The following is a 20238-nucleotide window of genomic DNA, read 5'->3' as shown; positions in this document are numbered from 1 at the left end:
AATGTAGGCAGTTAGGGGGAAGATGGTATTTGTGATTGGGTTTGACTGAGTTCATATGGACAAACTGCCTACGTATCAAGTTCTCTCTCTGGGGGCAAACTTGAATCAGGTCAGACCTAGTTCCTCATCCTCTTTACATAGGCAAGGTGCCCACGCCTCTTGCATTCCCGCATCAGGTCAGATCCAGGTCTTCAGGTCATTCGCCAGCCTTGATGGCGAGTTATGGACATTTATCATGAAGCGTGCTCGAAGCTCCGGTCTTGATGATGGTAATAAAGACATACGTTACAAGCTGTTGCGGAACGAGAGGAGTGAGCGCTATGTAGGTCGCTTCTGGATGAGACCACCCACTCGACTCGAGTCCCTTTGAAGCAAGCTCACAAGACGAATGTGAGATCGGTTGGTGGTAAGGTCGCTCTGAGCGCGAGTTGAGTATGTTGCTTGCCTGATTCGAGTCACTATGAAGCGAGCTCTGAGGACGAGGATACGAGGTCGGTTGGTGGTTCTGTATGTGTTAGACACGTGTCTGGTATCCATTGGTTGTGGATATTACACCCTCACACAACCACATCTCAATAGGTCGCTATATCCGAAATAGCGATCTATTGAGAGAGAACAGTGGCACGTGTATGGCACATGCGAGGGTGTGGGGATTTTTTAAACTGGATAGGAACCATTTCATTTTAGGGTGGGTGAAAATATCACGTACTTGAAAAGACCACGCATAAGAAGACGTGTCAATCTAGGTCTAGGTGTAATGATGATTTGCATTGGAAATTGAGACCTCTAAGGGAGGATTTTCTCTCTCCTAGGTGGCACTCTAATATGAGAGAGAATCTTTTTCTAATAGCCTACAATACCACATGGAACCTATTTAGAGAGTTTGAGTGTATTTCTACTTCCTATATATTTTACCAAAGAAAAAAAACTTGCTAAAAAATAGTTTTCTCTCTCCTATATGGCTTTCTATCATACTCTTTACCATGCCACGTGGAACCTCCTTAGAGAGTTTGATTGTATTTCTACTTTCCATGTTTGGGCAAGAGAATTCTAATTGGCAACCATATAGAAAACGTTGCTAAAAAATAGGTAATTCTAAGTCCAATTTGGAAACTACCAAGTATGGTCGCAAACCAATCCTATTCGCCATGAATTGATAAGAAAAGATCGACCTACTAAAAAGGTCTAATTTGATAGAAAACGATGGTATGATCTACACAAGAAGTTCAGATTTAAAAACGCACTGCATTATTAAATTTATTAAGTGTTTTAACTAATTAAGGAAAAGATTTAAGGAAACAAATGATTTTTTTCCCAAATAACATACAACTTACTAATGACCCTAGCGTTCCTTATATTTGTGGGAAACTGATGAGAATACAGTTGGGTACCAAGTTAAGTCCATACCAATTCCTGCCAAATTGTTTTATTTTTATTTTTTATGCAGAGACTTATTGAGTATATAAGCATGAAATAGATTTTAGTTTTTGAAATGTGCAAGATTAAAAATAGTGAAATATCAACGAATTAGCATTTTTGTATTGTTTGGAAATCAATGTCTAACCGTATTTATATTTTTTTTTCGATAATCAATGTCTATTGTATGGCGATTGTGTTAGGTTACTTATGATTCAATAACTGAAAAGCGCTTCCTTCAGAGTTCAGATGCTCATGGCTGTAAGGATGTTATCTGTCATTACATCATATCACATTAATTGGGTCTTAGGGACTTTATAGACCATGCATCTTGCCTAGACTCCCAGAGGCACATATATTTTACGGTCATGTGAGTGGGGTGGTTTACACTTTCCACACAAAAGGGTGGTTTCTTTGGGAATTCAACATACACACTCCAAGCTGCGTGCAACAATTCTAGAGAGGACATGTTATTTATAGAACAATCCTTAAATAGACGACCTTTGAGAGTTAAGGATACAAATTTTGGAGTAGACATCTTGATCTTGCAAGACTTCTTCTTGTACTCATTTACTACTACCAAGTTATGAAGTTGAGGAGCACAGATGATAAATAGGGCCAATATTAGAGTATTTTAAGCTCAAAATTTTCAAAATAGGATAATTCAATACTACTTCACCGGAGGAAATAGAGCATGACTTAATTTCAAAGTTTTAAGTTGCATTGAACTGGGAAGTCAAGAAACTACGGAACTTGATACTGAGATTGTTGATGTATATATGTCGTTGAACTGCAACTATAATCCAGTTAATGATTGGAAGTTTTGTATATCGGAATCATCACGGAATAACAAAACTTGGTCCACGAATTCTAAAGTTTGTAAGGTTGACATGTAGTACTTAACACAACCAAATTGAAACTAATTTAGTGATGATGGAGTTAGGGAATGATTCATCTATTTGTATGGTTCTCCAAAATGCTAATGAAGGAAAGGAGAACAATAATGACAACATGGTTAAGATGTTGTTTGATTAGCTGCTGAAAAAGCACATCATTCAAAGGAAGAAACCAAATTAAAGGAGAATCTCATGAGCGATTGTGTATATGGGGACTTTTCCAGAAAATGCATGAACTGAATATAAAACATAATGTTGTCACCTTCTCATCTATTTTGAATGCTTGCAAGTAAACTATACTCTATAATCCTGTTATGTCATGATATGTTTCTCTATTTTTTCTCAAGATAATAGAGTTTGATGTGAGTGTAGCAGGGCCATTGAGTTTGATAGTACAAATAGTCTAGACAATATGCGTTCAATTTGTGTTCAATTCCTATATGTAATGCATATATACAATATAATTATGTTGGTCATGCAATTGCATGTATTACATGATTGAGCGGTAAATAATTATTGAAGAAGTTAGAAAATCCTTAACAAGTGCAGAAACGTTAGCAGTGTATGTGATTTGGACAAGACACAGTAAGTCGAAACAAGTTTGCAATGGAGAATATATAACCAAGTATGGAACACGTGGAGAATGGTAGCTAGCAATATTAGGAAGCACTCAAGACTCGGTAACGAATATGTTAGAATAAAAGAATGTGTATTAGCGAGAAATATGATTGTAAGTGTATGGCCCGAGGAATTAATTACTACTCACTCTGAAATTCAGTGTGATATGGGTAGGGGATGAGTTTGGTTTGAGGATGACGACTGGGCAAGAAAAAGCTTAACTCAATATTGTCTTAATCTGAAGGTATTGTACATCCAAGCTCGATCAATGCCTAAAGTAGAGCTCAAGGCTTTCAATGTCCTGTTCAAATTCATAAACATAATATATCCACTAAAAACCTTATGCATAATAGTGTGGCAGCATATAGGGGAGTCACTCAAATGTAGGTGAAGATACTGGCCTGGACAAAGATAATGCTTATGAAATTACTAACACTTTGAAAACTAAGACCACTTATGCTATTTTAAAGTTGCAAAGTTGTTAAAACTTAGATACTCAACAATTAGCTCATTATCTTGCTTTAATTCTCCTAAATATTCCCTATTCCTTTTTCTAATTTCGCAGACATCTAAGCGTTAAATTTTATAGGTTAAATTATGGAATTATTTTTTTTTATGTAGTCCATGGTACGACGGTTTTTCACATTATAGAGCGTTGGTATTTTAGCTATGAGGGCATGTAAAAGTTTTTTTTAAGCAATTATGTAGGGGATTGTACCTTTGTTGATTGTTTTACTATGAATTTTTACGAAGCAGTTTAAAATTTGTCATTACTAAAGGTGAACGTGTATATGCTTGACTTGATAGCTTCACCTTTGTTTTTTATGGGAAAGAATTCAATTTTTGTGATACCTAAAAGAGTCCGACTATACGGGACTTCTTAAAGACTACAATGTATATATACAAATAATAGATTGCTTAGAGACTACAAAGTGCAAAATTTTGAAATGAAATTGGATTAAAAAAATTCATCCTATATATTATGCAAAATAACTTAAAGAAGCCGGGCGTATGCCCGGATCCAAAATCTAGTGTTCACTAAAATGGAGTTTTTGTTTGTGTTAATTATCAAAACTCTTCTTTATTAATTTGATCACAAACTTTTCTTATAGTATATGAAAATATTTGCCGCAAGATAGCAAAATTATGTCTCGATTAAACTATTTTTTTTCATGGTTTTGGTGTTGTTTTGGAGTGTATAAAAAAGTTTTAAATAAGAAAATGATGTATCCATATGTCATGTGTGTTCAATACGCAAAATTTGACGTGAAAAAAAAAAAAAAAAAAAAAAAAAAAAAAAAAAAAAAAACAAAACAAAACAAAACAAAAAAAACAAAAAAATCCTTCGCGGCAACTCCTTGCTGTAGGATATGGGATCTCGCGGCAACCCGATGTCATGGATTGTGCGATCTTGCAGCAGCTGCCTGCAGTTGGATATGGAATCTCGCGGCAACCCAATGTCGTAGAACTATTGAACATGTGGGATATAAAATAACATATAAAGAATAACTATTATTGTTCTACAATCCCATAAAATGGGATGCCAATACCGCGCCCACGATGAAAAGGCCTTCAATAACGAAAATATGAGCAGTGATAAGATGGACTCGGAGTAGCATTAAATATGAAGGGGATAAAAGAGATTTTTTTGGGAATAGAGATAAAGAGTTGACAACCATTGGACTCAAACTAAAGTGAACTTCAATGTGTTGTTGAGTGGTGAGTGGACATTGACAAGCCCGGACGTGGTTTTAGAGTAGCCCTAGCGATTTACTTGCGTTATCCGCCATTACGCCATTACTGTTACTAGATTTGGGCACGCGGTTCACCGAGAATCATCTTTATGGCAGCATATTTTATGCACTCAATATATCCGCAATATAGAGTTAGCGAGTTAGCTTTTCTAAAAGCAATGGTTTTTCTCACAGCCGCCTAGTACATGAATAAATAAAAATTCGACGCTCCAACCACCATTGTCAAAATTGTAGGAAAAAAAATTAAAAAAAAAGAAAAAAAAAATCTAGCCGTCACATAGTGTGGTGTGTAGTTTAGATTTCTTCTACCTGCCACTCATACTGCCATATAGACTTGACGCTATCTCGACATCCCGTTAAAATTAACGTTATAGATAAGTAAACTTATACCGTTAGCGTTGGCGGATTAGCGTTTTGACTCACCATTGGATTAGAATTTCCGTGATATTTGGTGTTTTACCGGACTTACCTTTAATCATCAGTATCCACCGCGCGTCAATTAGCTTATTATCACTCTCACTTTTTGGACAATTTTGATCATGGACCAAAATATCGCCGATATATCCGATATACATCGGTATTTTGGTACACCGATATCGATATTTCCGATATATATCCACCGAATATAGAATCTTTTTTTTCCGATATATATTGAAATTTCCGATATAAAATTTTATCTCGCCGATATAATCGATATATCCGATATTTACGATATATATCAGTTGACTTTTTTACTATTTTTTAATATAAATCCAATATTTCTAATATATTTCCGATATTTTTGATATTTTAAATAGTTTAGACTGGTCAAAAAAAATAGATATATCCGATATATCTGATATATATTGGCTTTTGAGTACACCGATATATTTATCGGTATCGATATTTTGGGCCTTGGTTTTGATATTACAAAGTCTAAAGTCTAAACAACTCTCAACTACCCAAAAGAAATATTATCAGTATTTATTGAGCGTTAGACTTTTATGCAAAATATATCAGGCTCTCCGTCTTACCTGATGTCCCATTTTATTAGCAGATGCAGAAATGTTGAAGTAACTGTAAAGAAAAAGAGATGCCTTCAGTTGCCTTTATCACTGGGAATAAGGCAGTCGCCACTTGACTTGTCAAAAATAAAAAGGGGGAAAGAGAGAAGTTTGTGATATGTGTCGGCAATTGATATTGAGATAATTGTGTCATTATGACATTATGTCATCGCGCTATCGTAATAGTTGAGCTCAATCTCTTATCTGTCCCCCGTCAACCGTATTTGAGACATGATTCACGCTCCCCGTACTTGGGTTCTTTTTAATTCTACAATCAAATTTATCTGGTATAGAAAGTTTCTGAGCTGTATGCATTCGTCTGGTTCATTTTTAAGTTCCAATAAACGGCCCACTCCATTAACATTGCAATTATTTTTTATATCAGGCACGTTTTATGAAATATGTTGCTTTTTATTTGTAACTGCAATATGTAGCAGATGAATAGAACATTGATAGAGAGAGCTAGGTGTATGCGTACACTAGCAGGTTTGCCCAAGCAATTCTTGGCAGAAAGTGTTAGCACAACAGTTTACCTGATCAATAGATGACCGTCAGTATCTTTGGATTTTAAGATTCCAGAGGAAATGTAGAGCGGGAATAATGTGAACCTTTCTCATTTGAAGGTGTTTAGTTGTGTCATATGTCCACATTAGTGACCAAGCTAGAAGCAACCTTGATGCTAAGTTACAAAAGTGTACCTTCATCGGCTATGGCAGTGATGATTTTGGGTATTGCTTTTGGGATGATCAAAATCGAAAAATCATTCATAGTAGAGATGCTGTGTTTAATGAGAAGGTGATGTACAAGGATAGAGATGAAGCACAAACCAAGGAATCGGTTACAAAGAGTGGCATATAGTATGTTGAGTTGGAAGACTTTGATATAAGTCGTGGTATAGTGGGAGCCCCACAGTCAGAGGATGACAGTAATAGTGACTCAGATAATAATGAGGATACTACACCACCGAGTCCATCTCCACCTCGTGCCCCAAGGAAGACATTCAGGCCACATGCACCAAGTACGAGATATCCACTCTCCACCTATGTGAATTACTTGCTGCTTACTGATGGTGGCGAGCCTCAATGCTATGATGAAGCATTGGCCGGAGGTGAGTGATGCAAGCAAGTGGGAGCTTGCTATGCAAGATGAGATGAAGTCCCTCATCTCTAATGGCACTTGGGAGTTAGCCAAACTATCCATGGGCAAGAAGGTTCTACAGAACAAATGGGTGTTTAGAGTCAAAGAGGAACATGATGGTTCAAAGAGATACAAAGCGAGGCTAGTATTCAAGGGCTTTCAACAGAAAGCAGGTGTTGACTTCACAGAGATATTCTCCTTAGTGGTGAAACTGAATACCATTCGGTCAGTGTTGAGTATTATTGCAACGGAAGATTTGTATCTTGAGCAGTTGGATGTTAAAACTGTCTTCCTCCATGGTGACCTAGTTGAGAAAATTTACATGTAGCAACCGGAGGGTTTCATCAAGAAGGGTAAAGAGAATATGGTATGCAGGCTCAGAAAGAGCTTGTATGGTTTGAAACATTCCCCTAGGCAGTGGTACAGGAAGTTTCATAACTTCAAGCAAGGAAATGGCTACTATAAGTGCAACGCTGACCATTGTTGTTACTTCAAGAGATTCGACTCCAGCTATATCATCATATTATTATATGTTGATGATATGTTAGTAGCGAGTTCTGATATGTTAGAAATTGGGGGATTGAAAGAGAAATTGGCAAGTGAGTTCTCTATGAAGGACTAGGGTGCAGCGAAACAGATTCTAGGGATGAGGATCAGAAAAGATAGGCAGAAAAATATTCTGAAGTTGTCTCAGGCTGAGTATATTGAGAAGGTATTGAAGAGGTTCAACATGGGTAGTGCGCACACCTTTGGCAGTCCACGTCAAGTTGTCCAAGGAACACTCTCCTAAGACTGTTAAGGAAATAAACTTCATGGCTAAGGTACCATACGCCTCTGCTATTGGAAGTCTTATGTATGTCATGGTTTGCACGCGTCTGGATATATCCCAAGCAATGGGAGCTGTCAGTCGATTTATGTCTAATCCTGGCAAGTAACATTGGGAAGCCGTGAAGTGGATATTGAGATATCTGAGAGATACTACTGATAAATGTCTATGTTATGGAAGGGGTGTTGTGAACTTGCAAAGGTATGTGAATCCCAACTTTACAAGTGAGGTAGATCGCAGAAGAAGCATTACTGGTTATATCTTTACAGTAGGTACTACTGCAGTGAGTTGGATTTCTCAGTTATTATATTTGGGCACGTGGTTCACCGAGAATCATTTGTGGCAGCATATTTTATGCACTCAATATATCCAATATAGAGTTAGTGAGTTAGCTTTTCTAAAGGCAATGGTTTTTCTCACAGCCGCCGCCATTACATGAATAAAAAAAAATCCTCCAACCACTATTGTCAAAAGTGTGTGGGAAAAAAAATTTAATGAAAAAAAAAAATCAATCTAGCCGCCACACAGTGTGGCATGTAGTTTAGATTTCTTCTACTCGCCACTCATACTGCCGTGTAGACTTGACGCTATCTCGACATCTCGTTAAAACTGGCGTTATAGATAAGTAAACTTATATTGATAAAGTTGGCGGATTAGCGTTTTGACGCACTATTGCATTAGAATTTCCGTAATATTTGGTATTTTACCACACCATTGAACTTACACCTTTAAGCATCAGTATCCACCGCGCGTCAATTAGCTTATTATCACTCTCACTTTTTGGACAGTTTTGATATTACAAAGTCTAAAGTCTAAGAAATCTCAACCACCCCAAAAGAGATATTATCAGTATTTATTGAGCGTTAGACTTTTATGCAAAATATATCAGGCTCTCCGTCTTACCAGATGTCCCATTTTATTAGCAGATGCAGAAATGTCGAAGTAACTGTAAAGAAAAAGAGATGCCTTCAGTTGCATTTAGCACACTGGGAATAAGGCAGTCGCACTTGACTTGTCAAAAAAAAAAAAAGGGAGAAAGAGAGAAATTTGTGATATGTGTGTCGGCACTTGATATTGAGATAAGTGTGTCATTATGATATTATGTCATCGCGCTATCGTAATAGTTAAGCTCAATCTCTTATCTGGCCCCCGTCACCCGTATTTGAGATATGATTCACGTTCCTCGTACTTGGGTTCTTTTTAATTGGATCTACAATCAAATTTATCTGGTGTAGAAAGTTTCCTGAGCTGTATGCATTCGTCTGGTTCATTTTTAAGTTCCAATAAACGGCCCACTCCATTAACGGCCAATCATCTCGTCAAACCGTCCAAAGAAATATAAATGAAGTTGTCTTTTTGTGAACCGATTATCCACAGTTCACCAACTCACTCGCCTACGCCTCATTACAACGTGACGTTGCTTTTTTTTTTTTTGAATATGTTGCTTTATACCATACCAGTAGGCTTAAATGCTTAATTGATTTTTCAACGTACATGATGTATGTAGCTTTCCCTCTCATTATATATATATATATAGCTAGATTAGAGGCTCAAATAAACAATTCAATCTCAAAGAATATAGGAGGAACATGTCGTCTTCTAATATACTGATTGTACTAGTAATCTTTATAAGTTTATTTGGGATGTCGAATGCTCAACTGAATAGCACGTTTTATGCTAATTCATGCCCGAATATATCAAGAATTGTTAGAGGTGTTATACAAGAGGCTCTGCGATCAGATCCTCGTATTGGTGCAAGCCTTATTCGACTTCATTTCCATGATTGTTTTGTTGATGTAAGCTCTTACTTCATGAAAATTAATTTTTTCATCAATCTTAGTTTGTATCTCATTCTACCATTTGATACGTACTAGAGTTAAATATGTGCTAATTAATTGTATCTCAAGAAAGTTAAAAATAGTAGAAGCTGCTTTTCATATAAAACAGTTTTTATGTAATACCAATGCAATCAAAAACTTCAGAAAGCGGCTAGTTTTTCCAATGATTTAAACAGACTCGCACGCTATAAGGTTTGAATATATGTATCTGTTTATTTCATAGGGTTGTGATGGATCACTATTGTTAGATAACAGTAGCAGCATACGGACCGAGAAAGACGCTGATCCCAATGTTGCCTCTGTCAGGGGTTTCGATGTGGTTGATAACATCAAGACTGCAGCAGAAAATGCTTGCCGTGGTGTCGTCTCTTGTGCTGACATTCTTGCAATTGCATCTGAAGCTTCTGTTTCTTTGGTATGTTTCAGCCTTTATGTATGAACACAGTACAGATGATTATGTTTTACCAATATCCAATTCATGTTTGTAGGCAGGAGGTCCTTCATGGAACGTATTACTAGGAAGAAGGGATAGCAGGACAGCAAACTTTGCTGCAGCCAGTAGGTTTCTTCCTAGAGCATCTGAAGGGCTAACCAATATAACTGCAAAGTTCGCAGTTTTTAATCTAAGTGTCACAGATTTAGTAGCATTGTCTGGTAAGAATTATTTCTGTGGCGTTTTTGAAACTAGGAATGGTAAATCTGAAATGTTAGAGCACATGGCGGCAATGTAGGCTTAACACAACTCTTGGTTATTTGCAGGAGCTCACACATTTGGACGTGCACAATGTTTTACATTCAGGGAGCGCTTGTACAATTTCAATGGAACAGGAAACCCAGACCGATCATTAGACTCATCATACCGAACTACTCTTCGTCGAATATGTCCTCAAAATGGGGATGGAACCATTGTAACCAATTTGGACCTTAGCACGCCGGATAGGTTTGACAGAAACTACTTCACCAACCTCCAAGAGAATCGAGGCCTACTTCAATCAGATCAGGAGTTGTTTTCAACTAATGGATCTCCCACTGTGCCCATTGTTAATGACTTCACTAATCAAAGAAGATTTTTTGCAAGCTTTGCACAATCTATGATTAAAATGGGCAATATTAGCCCATTGACAGGAAGACGTGGAGAGATTAGATCGGACTGTAAGCGAGTTAATGGAGCTGGTAATTGGGTTGGATGGAGCTCCTCTTGAACAAAGTTAAGAAATAATCGAAGTGTTCACGATCAACTGCTGTTTCATGAATAAATTTACATATATATGTTGTAATGTATCTATATATCTCGCCAAAATAAGACAGGACTGTATCTACAGTTCTACATAACTTGATTATGATATGAATATCAGGACTTTGATAGCTACTATCGATTGTAAACATGGGTAAAAAATACAAAAATGATGGCTTGCATCCCAATTTAGGGTAAAACCTCTTCTACGGCCTTCTTCGCCGAGGTTGAAGGAGAATGTCTTAAAGGAGCAAGATGAAAACACCTTAAATAAAGAAAACAAGAGCAGTGATGAGATGGGCTACTGTAAGAGGAGTAATCAATTAAGGAAAAAAATCTGTTAGAAACCTAAAATATACGTGTGTTTATCTGCCTTTATTGTTCCTAGCCTTGGGCACGTGGTTCACCGAGAATTATCTTCGTGGCAGCATATTTTGAGTCCGGTTCCTCTATAACCGGGTACAGAGAGATTGATATCCACACACACACACGTCTCGTATCTCGAGACTATAGAGTATTCACACGGGTTAGGCACACACACACATCTCGATTTCAGATCGACGGTAAAATCTCTGTAACCGGTTGGCAATAACCCGCATATTTTTTATTCAATATATCCTGGCTCACTATAGAGTTAGCGGGTTAACTTTTCTAAAGGCAATAGTTTTTCTCACAGCCGCAAGTACCTATGGCTTACAAAAAAAAAAAACTCGCCAATTGCCATTGTCAAAAGTGTGGGAAAAAAATTTTTTTTAAAAAAAAAATCTAGCTGCCACCCAGTGTGGTGTATAGTTTAGATTTCTTCTATCCGCCACTCATACAGCTGTGTAGACTTGACGCTATCTTGTCAGGAGTGACCCTGAGTTCTTAAGGGCCCTAGCCGAACACTTAATGTGAGGTCCCCTATTTTGAGCTATATAGAGAGAGTTGATTAAAATGAGGTGAATTGATAGGTTGGAGAAGAAGAAAGTGTCATTGTGTAGTACACTTTCTATCATGTGAGCAAACTAGTGGTTTTCTTAGTTGATTGTGAGAAAACATAAAACGTGTAGTAATAGTCGTCACTGAATTTAAGACTCTAGTTATAAGCAAAACATTTGGAGCCCTCAAAACACAACTCTAAACCACCCCAATAAAAGAGACTATCAGTATTTATTGAGCGTTAGACTTTTATGCAAAATATCAAGCTCTCCGTCTTACCAGATGTCCCATTTTATTAGCAGATACAGAAATGTTGAATTAACTAAGGCTGAGTTCAATGGTCTGCTACTCTCCATCTCTATCCCTCAAAAGCACAGTGTTATACGGATAGAGAATGGGTTTAGCTGAAGCAAATGGTTTGAACCATCCTACGCCACTTGAACTAGCACGGTTTGAAAGCCACTTTTTTCCACGCCACTTCGACCAACGCAGAATGAAAACCAAAAAAAAAAAACCATTCGACGCCACTTCGACTAGCACAGAATGAAAACCCAAATTTTGAAAAATATGAAAATGCCTCTACGCCCTTAAACAGAACTGCTCTCTTCTTCCTCAACTAATTTTGCCAGTTTCACCCCAAAATTATTTTAGCATCACTTCCCCAAAGATTAACACTATGCTTTTGAAATTGATCACCACCAAAACTATTGGACTCTAAGGTCCATTGGTTTTGAAACCCCATGTTCACCATAACTCGAAAACAATACCAAGGAGAGAGTGTGAGGTAATTAAAAACCCAAAAACATAATCGATCAAAACCCACCATTAATAATGACTAGATCGACCTTAACATACCGGCAGCTTAACAAACACCATCAACACCAATTAAGAAATCTAATGGAAGGTTAAAGGTTCAAAACCTTCCAATGCACTCACTCTCTCATCACTCTCCGCTCACTCTCTCGTCGATCCGTGCAATAAAAGAATGTAAGGTTCAAAAAAATTAGCTTTTCTTAATGGGTTTCATAAATTTGGGAGTATTTCAGTTTTAGTTTTTCTTGCAATTCCTCAAATTTGAATTTTATTGAATATTTATTTATTTATTATTAGTTTATCTTTTTAATTAAATTGAAAAATAATTCTCATACAGTACAGTTCATCCATATTTGAATTGAAAGATTTTCCCATCACAATCAATGAAGTGAAGTGAGATTACTATGTCGACTGCATTAATTAAGTATACTAAGAGAACTCCAAGTTCAGTTTCTCAAGTGTTTAAAGTAACTATGTCTAGTAAACATTAAGTGCTGGCTAAGAAACATAAACATATATGATCAAATGGAAGATTCATAGTGGAAACATACATTATTGCATGTAATACAGTACATCAAAGTATTTGAATTATTATCGTGGACGCTTTGTGGTTAGAATTTCACCAAGACTAAATTAATCTATATCATCAGTAATTTCATTTTGTTTTGTTAATAATAGAAATGCTTCACTTCATCACATGCATGTACATATATCATATATATCATAACAAGATTAACTATCATCAGCACTTCAGAAGTGTATAGTAAAAATAGAAATGCATCGTGTATCATTTTTCAAGTGGTATTGTGTCTCGTTTGTGCATCGTGTATGAGATTGTGCATCATGTTTCAAGTGGTATTGTGTTTCGTTTGTGTATAAGAACTATTTTTCAAGTGGTATTGTGTATGAGAACTTTGTTTAATAATGTTAGCATAGTGTAGTTTGTTTCGTATTTGACTCATGAAACACATTAGTTTAGTGGAATTATTGTTAAATTATATCTTCATGTACATTGTTTAATTCGAATTGATCTCTAGTAAAATGTCCGGATTTGGGCGTGTACTTTGGAGTTCAAGAAGTAGAAAAAAGGTCGTGAAACAAATATCTTCTCATTCAGAGGATACAAATCCTACTATTACATCGGATGATCCCACGTCGTATGAACATGTTGTTCCAAATGAAGAGACACATGTATCTTACAGTTTTCGAAATGGTGGGACAGTTCCAAAAATTGGTCTCAAAGGGATTTGGACTCCGGTGTTAAAGTGGATCAAATTAATAGACACCGTCGAATTTAGGCAATTCATTAATGACATTAGGTTCGACATTTTTGCACGAATAGATGATGAGTAGGCCGACCATGCTTTAACAGAGGCCATTGTGGAGAGATGGTGGGATTCTACCCATACGTTTCACTTACCATGTGGGGAGGTAGGAATCACGCCACTTGATTTCGCTATGTTAACTGGTTTGTGTATTGGAGTTGGGAAGCCACTGGCTTATGATAAGAGCTTTGAGTCATTTGAGTTGGCTGAAGAATATCTCACATTGTTGAATGAAAATGACATTCAGTATGGTAGCATCAAGTTGGTTCATTTGGAGCAATATATGTGCTATGCCTATTCCGATGAAAAGGTGGAAAGGGATATGTTTTTACGAGCTTTTATGTTGTATGTTATTGATCATATTTTGTGTCCAAAAAGCAATAGCACGGTGCGTTTGGGGTATTTGGCGAGTCTTACTACTATAGACGATATTTGTGGTTATGATTGGGGAGGAGCTGCATATGCGTACCTAATTCGATCTTTGGACAAAGTACGTCGCTATGGCACTGAACCTAAGACTAAAACTATGTCGGCGATATGGCAAGTGCTTGAGGTAATGAAAATTTATTACATGTTATTTATTAAATTAAGTACTTAATTATTTAAATTTGTGAGTTAATCTAAATTAATTGTGTTTAATACTGGTATTACTCTTATTGCCAAAATGGCATGCACGTTCGCAAAGTACCCGAGCCTAACCAATTTCCAACTATAAATAATTGGGGTCTAAGTTTTTGTTAGCGTTTTCGGGTGAAGGTCGCCATATTTTTTACCTAGACCTAGTTTGACAGCTAGAGTTTTTCACGAAAATTTAAGCTTCTATTATATGGCAGCCATGGAAGTGTTACATAGAACATCATTATGTTCGAAGGGCTAAAGAGTTGACCGACCTACGATGCATCAGGTTTGGAGCTCATGTACATACATGGTATTTGGGAGAGTGTTGTCACCAAGTTGACGGGTGAAACTTCAATTCCTTGTGCTCCACCTTCCCCTAAATTCGATCTTAGTTATAATTCTCTTTTCGCGACAACTACTGCATTTAAAATATCAAAAAATATTGGTGTTCCTGCTACTAGTTTGGTCCGACTTGTTAGTGAGGACCAAAGAATTTTAACATAAAATGTAGCACAATTAAAGCTTATCAAAATCTATGTAGTTTAATACTCACGTTAGTAGGTATGCTTCTTCCCGCCACGGCTAATGTCAAATCCTTAAAAATGTGGACTACATTGGTCCATCCGGTCTCCGTGATGATGTGAATATCTCACAACCGGGATGCCAAACCTTGTCTTACACACACCTTTACCCCCAAAGAGCGGGGTAGATGCACCCAACACAAAACTATTATGTTTTAAAATAAGCAACCGGACTGGTTCCTATCACTTTACGAAATAAAGCAATCATTCATCACCATATTGAACTAGCGGGTCGAGAATCAAATTCCCTTAATCCAACTTCCTATTTCGATAAGATGTCTCGTAAAGTAACTTAATTTGTTTGATTGTTTTATTTGTATTTATTACCATAATCTTGTTAGTGTTGGTTATGATAAGTAATTGTTATCTTTGAATATATGCAGGTTCTAAGATGAAGGCAATGTTAGATGATATTCTACATGCAAATGCTTCAAAGGCTCGTGGTTATATCTCATATCTCAAATGGGATGTATAGTATCTTCAGTGATGTCATTCGAGCTTTTAATGACACGCTTCCCGTCATAGTAGTTCAAAGAATCAACATACTCATTCCCAAGTATTTGAGACTCATATGACCCCAACCGGAGGTGTATACTATCCTCAATTTGAGCCTCCACAAACATCTAGGCCCCTCTCCTCTTTCATGGTGACTCCGCTTTGATGGCGTTAGAAGTACTTTTCAGGGGGATAGTAGTGGCAATGGAGGGTGGTGGTAGCACGGTACTCTAATAGCTCCCTTGGTGGCTTGATGGTATAACATCCTCAAATTTTTAACCTTAGATTATTTTAGCTATTTTTATAAATATATTTTTGTGATGCTTGTACCATTTATTTTATTTCTTTTATTTAGATGATTAATCAATGTTAGTGTTTTGACCTTTGGGCTTAGACTAACTTCAGCCCATGTTAAGTAATGGGCTTATGTATGGTGGCCCAGTAGCTGAATGTAAATTTTCATTTTACAGATGACTTCTCTTCAGTATAGAAAGCTAGATTTCAAGAGTTACCGTGGTTCATATCTATAAGTGTGCATCGATGGAGGCAATGGAGAGTTGGGAGTAGCATGTACATGGTGCATATGAGCTCTTTGAGAATGAAGGAAACAGGCCAATTTTTATCAAGGAACTTGCATCAGTAAGTTTTGTTTATTAGAATCGGCTAGTGTCTATTCTATTGCTTGAGTACATCAGTTTATTTATGGTCAATATATATTGTTCATTTAAGAAATTAAGAGCATTAGTAGATCGCAAACATAATGCATTACATTGTCAAACGGTAGGTCTTAGGCTAAGTCCAATGGCTCCCTATCCCCTTAAAAGTAGAGCTAAAGTCAACAAATTTTACTCTCTATCATTAATTTTCTCTGTATATATACAAAAGATTTTACTCTCTATCCTTATTTTACTCTCTCTATATATATACAGAGTAAAATAAAGATAGAGAGTAAAATCCTTTGTATATATACAGAGGAAATTAATAATAGAGAGTAAAATCTGTTGACTTTAGCTCTATTTTTAAGGGGATAGAGAGCCATTAGACTCAGCCTTATACATAATTTCATACATGACATCAACCTATAACTTGCATTAATGTCAGTTTTTCTGATTTACTTAATTATTTCCTGTAAGACACAACTAAAGGCATCTCTTGTATGTTTTATAATGTGTATGTGTTTTGCGAGTCCGTTGTTAATACCAGCCCATTAGTCTTTACATTAATATTAAAGACTAATTTTAGTGCTTGTTTCGCGTGGTAGGGTTGTTCTTTTATTTTACTAGTGTATCGTGATTCTGAGAACCTTCTGTGATGCCCTGTGGGATTTACATTCAATGCCCATCTTTTATTCCCCAGGAACTTGGGCTCTCAGTTCCTCTGCTTGAAGTTCACAACGATTGGATAAGACAGTCGGATGGAAAGCTCAGTTTTCTAGGATTTGTCAGACTTCTGCATGGAGCATCTTCACTAGGTAGGTATCAGACTAGTGGGTTACAAATGGCGCGTATCAGACTAGGTAGTTTTTAAAATATATTTCCTTTCAAGTTGTAATAAGTGGAGGACTTATTTATTTTGTTTGTAAGAAATATTTAATTTCCTCGAATGGTGTATATATTTAATATCAGGTTGATTATGGGAAAATATTGAAAATACAAGGAGATTGTCAGGTATGACAGGATGTAATAATGTAGTTTATAATACATTGCAGGTATGACAGGATTAATATTATGAAAAAGTATTGAAAATACAAAGGAGGCTCTATCCATTTTTATTTTTTTTATTCTTTTTTATTTTTATTTTTACACTTTAAATTAATCAAAAGATAGTTTATAATATGTAACTTCGAACACATAACATTTGAAATACAAAACTTAAAAGTTACATACAACACAACATACAACATTGAAACGTGAAGACTGGAACTTGGAAATAATAAGACAACAAACAACTTAATTTATTGGTTTGAACTTGGAAATAATAAGACACCAAACAACTTTATTTATTGGTTTGCACGCTATTCCCACAAGTGATTAATTAAGCGTTGTTCTAATTCTCTATGCTTAGCTCGATTGTGCATATGAGCTAAACGTTGCAAGACTCTTATAAATTCAACATTACTAGTGTCTCGTTCAAGAACAATATGTAGGACAGCAACCTCTTCATAATTATAGTTCCTATTAGGTGGTAAATCTCCAAACTCTTCTGCATGCACATATGTATGTCTTTCTTCTTCCACAATCATGTTATGCATAATTATGCATGCTAACATAACATCATGCAACACATTTTTCTCCCATAGGCGAGCTCGACCCCTAACAATGGCAAATCTTTTTTGAAGAACTTCAAATGCTCGTTCAACATCTTTCCTGTAACACTCTTGCATCTATGTAAAAAATTGTTCTCTTTCACCTCTAGGTTTTTTAATCGCTTTCACTAGTGTAGACCATTTAGGATATATATCATCCGTCAGATAGTAACCAATGGTGTAGTTTCTACCCATGAGAGTGTAGTTTGCAGGAAGGGTAAGACCAAACATGAGATTATTGAAAAGAGTGGAGCGCCACAAAACATTAACGTCATTATTAGTACCTGGTAGGCCGAAGTAAGCGTGCCATATCCACATGTCGTAAGAAGCAACTGCCTCGAGTACGATGGTTGCAGCTCCCATGTCTTCTAGTGTATGCTTGTCATGCTTCAAGTCCAGACACATGCAATCCCAAGTCCAAATACCAACATACCAATCGAGACTACCAAGCATTCCCCGAAACCCCATTAGCTCAAAGAACGCGTTAACAACCTTGCAATGTCCTCCTGGTTTGGTTCTCTCAAATATTCGAGACCAAATGCCTCCACTATATGTTGGCAGAACAATTTTACATATGAGAGTATGGTTGATTTAGCAATGCGGAAATACTTATCCAGAAAATCAGCTGGGGTTCCGTAAGCTACCGTTTGCAAGGCACACAATATTTTTCCCCGAGACGACAATCCGACTTTACCAGCTGCGTCATATTTCTTCTTCCAAACGTCACTATGTTGCTTTAGGCGACTCCTAATCCTCAAGAATAGCTGACTACTCATTCGGTTGTGGCTGTTGAAAATGCATTAATCATATGTGGGATTCGGACCAAAGTAATCAGCCTTTAGACGAGCATTGCCCATGGTTCTATTACGGTTACGATATTTAAGGTCCCCGCAATAGACCCTAGACGGGACTTTCAGGTTGAATGACATTATTATAGATAGCAACCGCTGCAGCAAGATTTGCTTGGATGTCATTAGCTGCAGTATCCAAAAAATCTTGATCTTGTTGGTAGAATTGAAGAAAATGATTTCTTCAATTAATAGCATCATTGTCTTCATTATCAGAAGAGCTGGAAGAATGATGATGAGAAGGACCAGCTCCAGAGGCCATTTTTCTTAAGATTATACAAGAAAGAGAAAATAATGAATGAAGCAAGAAGGTACATTGGAATGGTATATGCTTATTATTGTTTATATAGACAAATGAAATCTAAAATTGAGGTCCACTTTTTTTGAGGATAAGATTTTAAAGATTGGAGATTGGAGCGAGTGCCACATTTATTTCCTGACTTGGAGAGAGTGCCACATTTATTTCCTTGGAGCGAGTGCCACATTTATTTCCTGACTTGGAGTGAGTGCCACATTTATTTCCTTGGAGCAAGTGCCACATTTATTTCCTTGGAGCGAGTGCCACATTTATTTCCTGACTTGGAGTGAGTGTCACATTTATTTCCTTGAAGCGAGTGCCACATTTATTTCCTGACTTGGAGCGAGTGCCACATTTATTTCCTGACTTGGAGCGAGTGCCACATTTATTTCCTGACTTAGAGCGATTACCACATTTATGATTTTTTTAGTTATAAATACGTATCCATTCTTATCATACAATTCACACATTTCTCATTCTGTTTTGAACCAACAAAAAATAAAATCTCATTCTCTTAGTTTTATTCTCATTTAGTACTAAGCTTGTTTTATAGCAATATCTTCTAGGAAATCGTCATTTAACCCAATGGAAGACACAATTTTGATTGAAGCATGGTTACAGTTCTCTATTGATCCAATTACCGGGATCAACCAGTCCTATAACATGCTATGGGATAATATTGCGAATCAGATCACTACGAGACAGAGAGATTGAAGTTCTGTTATATTCATCGAACTAAAAAAAGTTTGAAAGGTCGTTTGGGAATTATCAACAAAGTTATAACTTTGTTTCGTGGTTGTGTCCATCTAGCTGAATCATTTAACATTTCTGGAGCAAACGATGCACATATTGTAAGTATTGATTGAAAATTCACTAGTATTGTTAAATTTATTTTGTATTTCATTTAATATTACAGTTTGTATAATTTTTCTTAACAGATGGCACAAGCAAAACAGATGTATGTCGAAAGGTAGGTCAACTGGTCACAAAAATTTCACCATGGATCACGCATGGGAACTGTACGTACCTCCACATTCGTACCCTGGCTAACAACTTCATTAGGGACTTAATCTTTACATTAAGTCTAAGTGACCGATCCTTGGTTACCTGGACGACTCACAGTTCCAGTTAGCCACTTGGACGGCTCACATATCCATTTAGCCACCTGGACGGCTCACAATTAAGTTAGACATCTGGACGGCCCACAAGTCCAATCAGTCACCTGAGCCGGTAACATGTTCAGTTAACCAGTCTTATATACTTATTTTCTAT

At 36.7% G+C, this 20238-nt stretch overlaps 3 protein-coding genes and 1 long non-coding RNA gene across 4 annotated transcripts; 2 read left to right on the top strand and 2 right to left on the bottom strand.

The window, feature by feature from the left end:
* The first annotated feature begins 9228 nt into the window (after positions 1–9228).
* Positions 9229–10897, top strand: LOC147485150 (peroxidase A2-like). Its single transcript, XM_086569842.1, has 4 exons — positions 9229–9486; positions 9752–9943; positions 10017–10182; positions 10288–10897. Exons 1-4 carry the CDS (start codon positions 9280–9282, stop codon positions 10728–10730), a joined length of 1008 nt encoding a protein of 335 aa, XP_086425968.1. The 5' UTR covers positions 9229–9279; the 3' UTR covers positions 10731–10897.
* Positions 10898–15612: 4715 nt separating this feature from the next.
* On the top strand, positions 15613–17266 carry LOC147485149 (uncharacterized). The gene is made up of 3 exons (XR_015201879.1): positions 15613–15771; positions 15986–16154; positions 16872–17266. It is a non-coding gene; the product is annotated as an uncharacterized LOC147485149 (long non-coding RNA).
* A 263-nt stretch (positions 17267–17529) lies between these two features.
* Positions 17530–17898, bottom strand: LOC147485148 (uncharacterized). The gene has a single exon (XM_086571143.1). It carries the CDS (start codon positions 17896–17898, stop codon positions 17530–17532), a length of 369 nt encoding a protein of 122 aa, XP_086427269.1.
* On the bottom strand, positions 17899–18288 carry LOC147485147 (uncharacterized). The gene has a single exon (XM_086571142.1). It carries the CDS (start codon positions 18286–18288, stop codon positions 17899–17901), a length of 390 nt encoding a protein of 129 aa, XP_086427268.1.
* Between the last annotated feature and the right edge of the window lie 1950 nt (positions 18289–20238).

Source organism: Coptis chinensis, chromosome 7, assembly GCF_015680905.1.
Source record: "Coptis chinensis isolate HL-2020 chromosome 7, ASM1568090v1, whole genome shotgun sequence".
NCBI classification, from domain to species: Eukaryota; Viridiplantae; Streptophyta; class Magnoliopsida; order Ranunculales; family Ranunculaceae; genus Coptis; species Coptis chinensis.
This window is presented reverse-complemented; position numbering and strand designations above follow the sequence as displayed.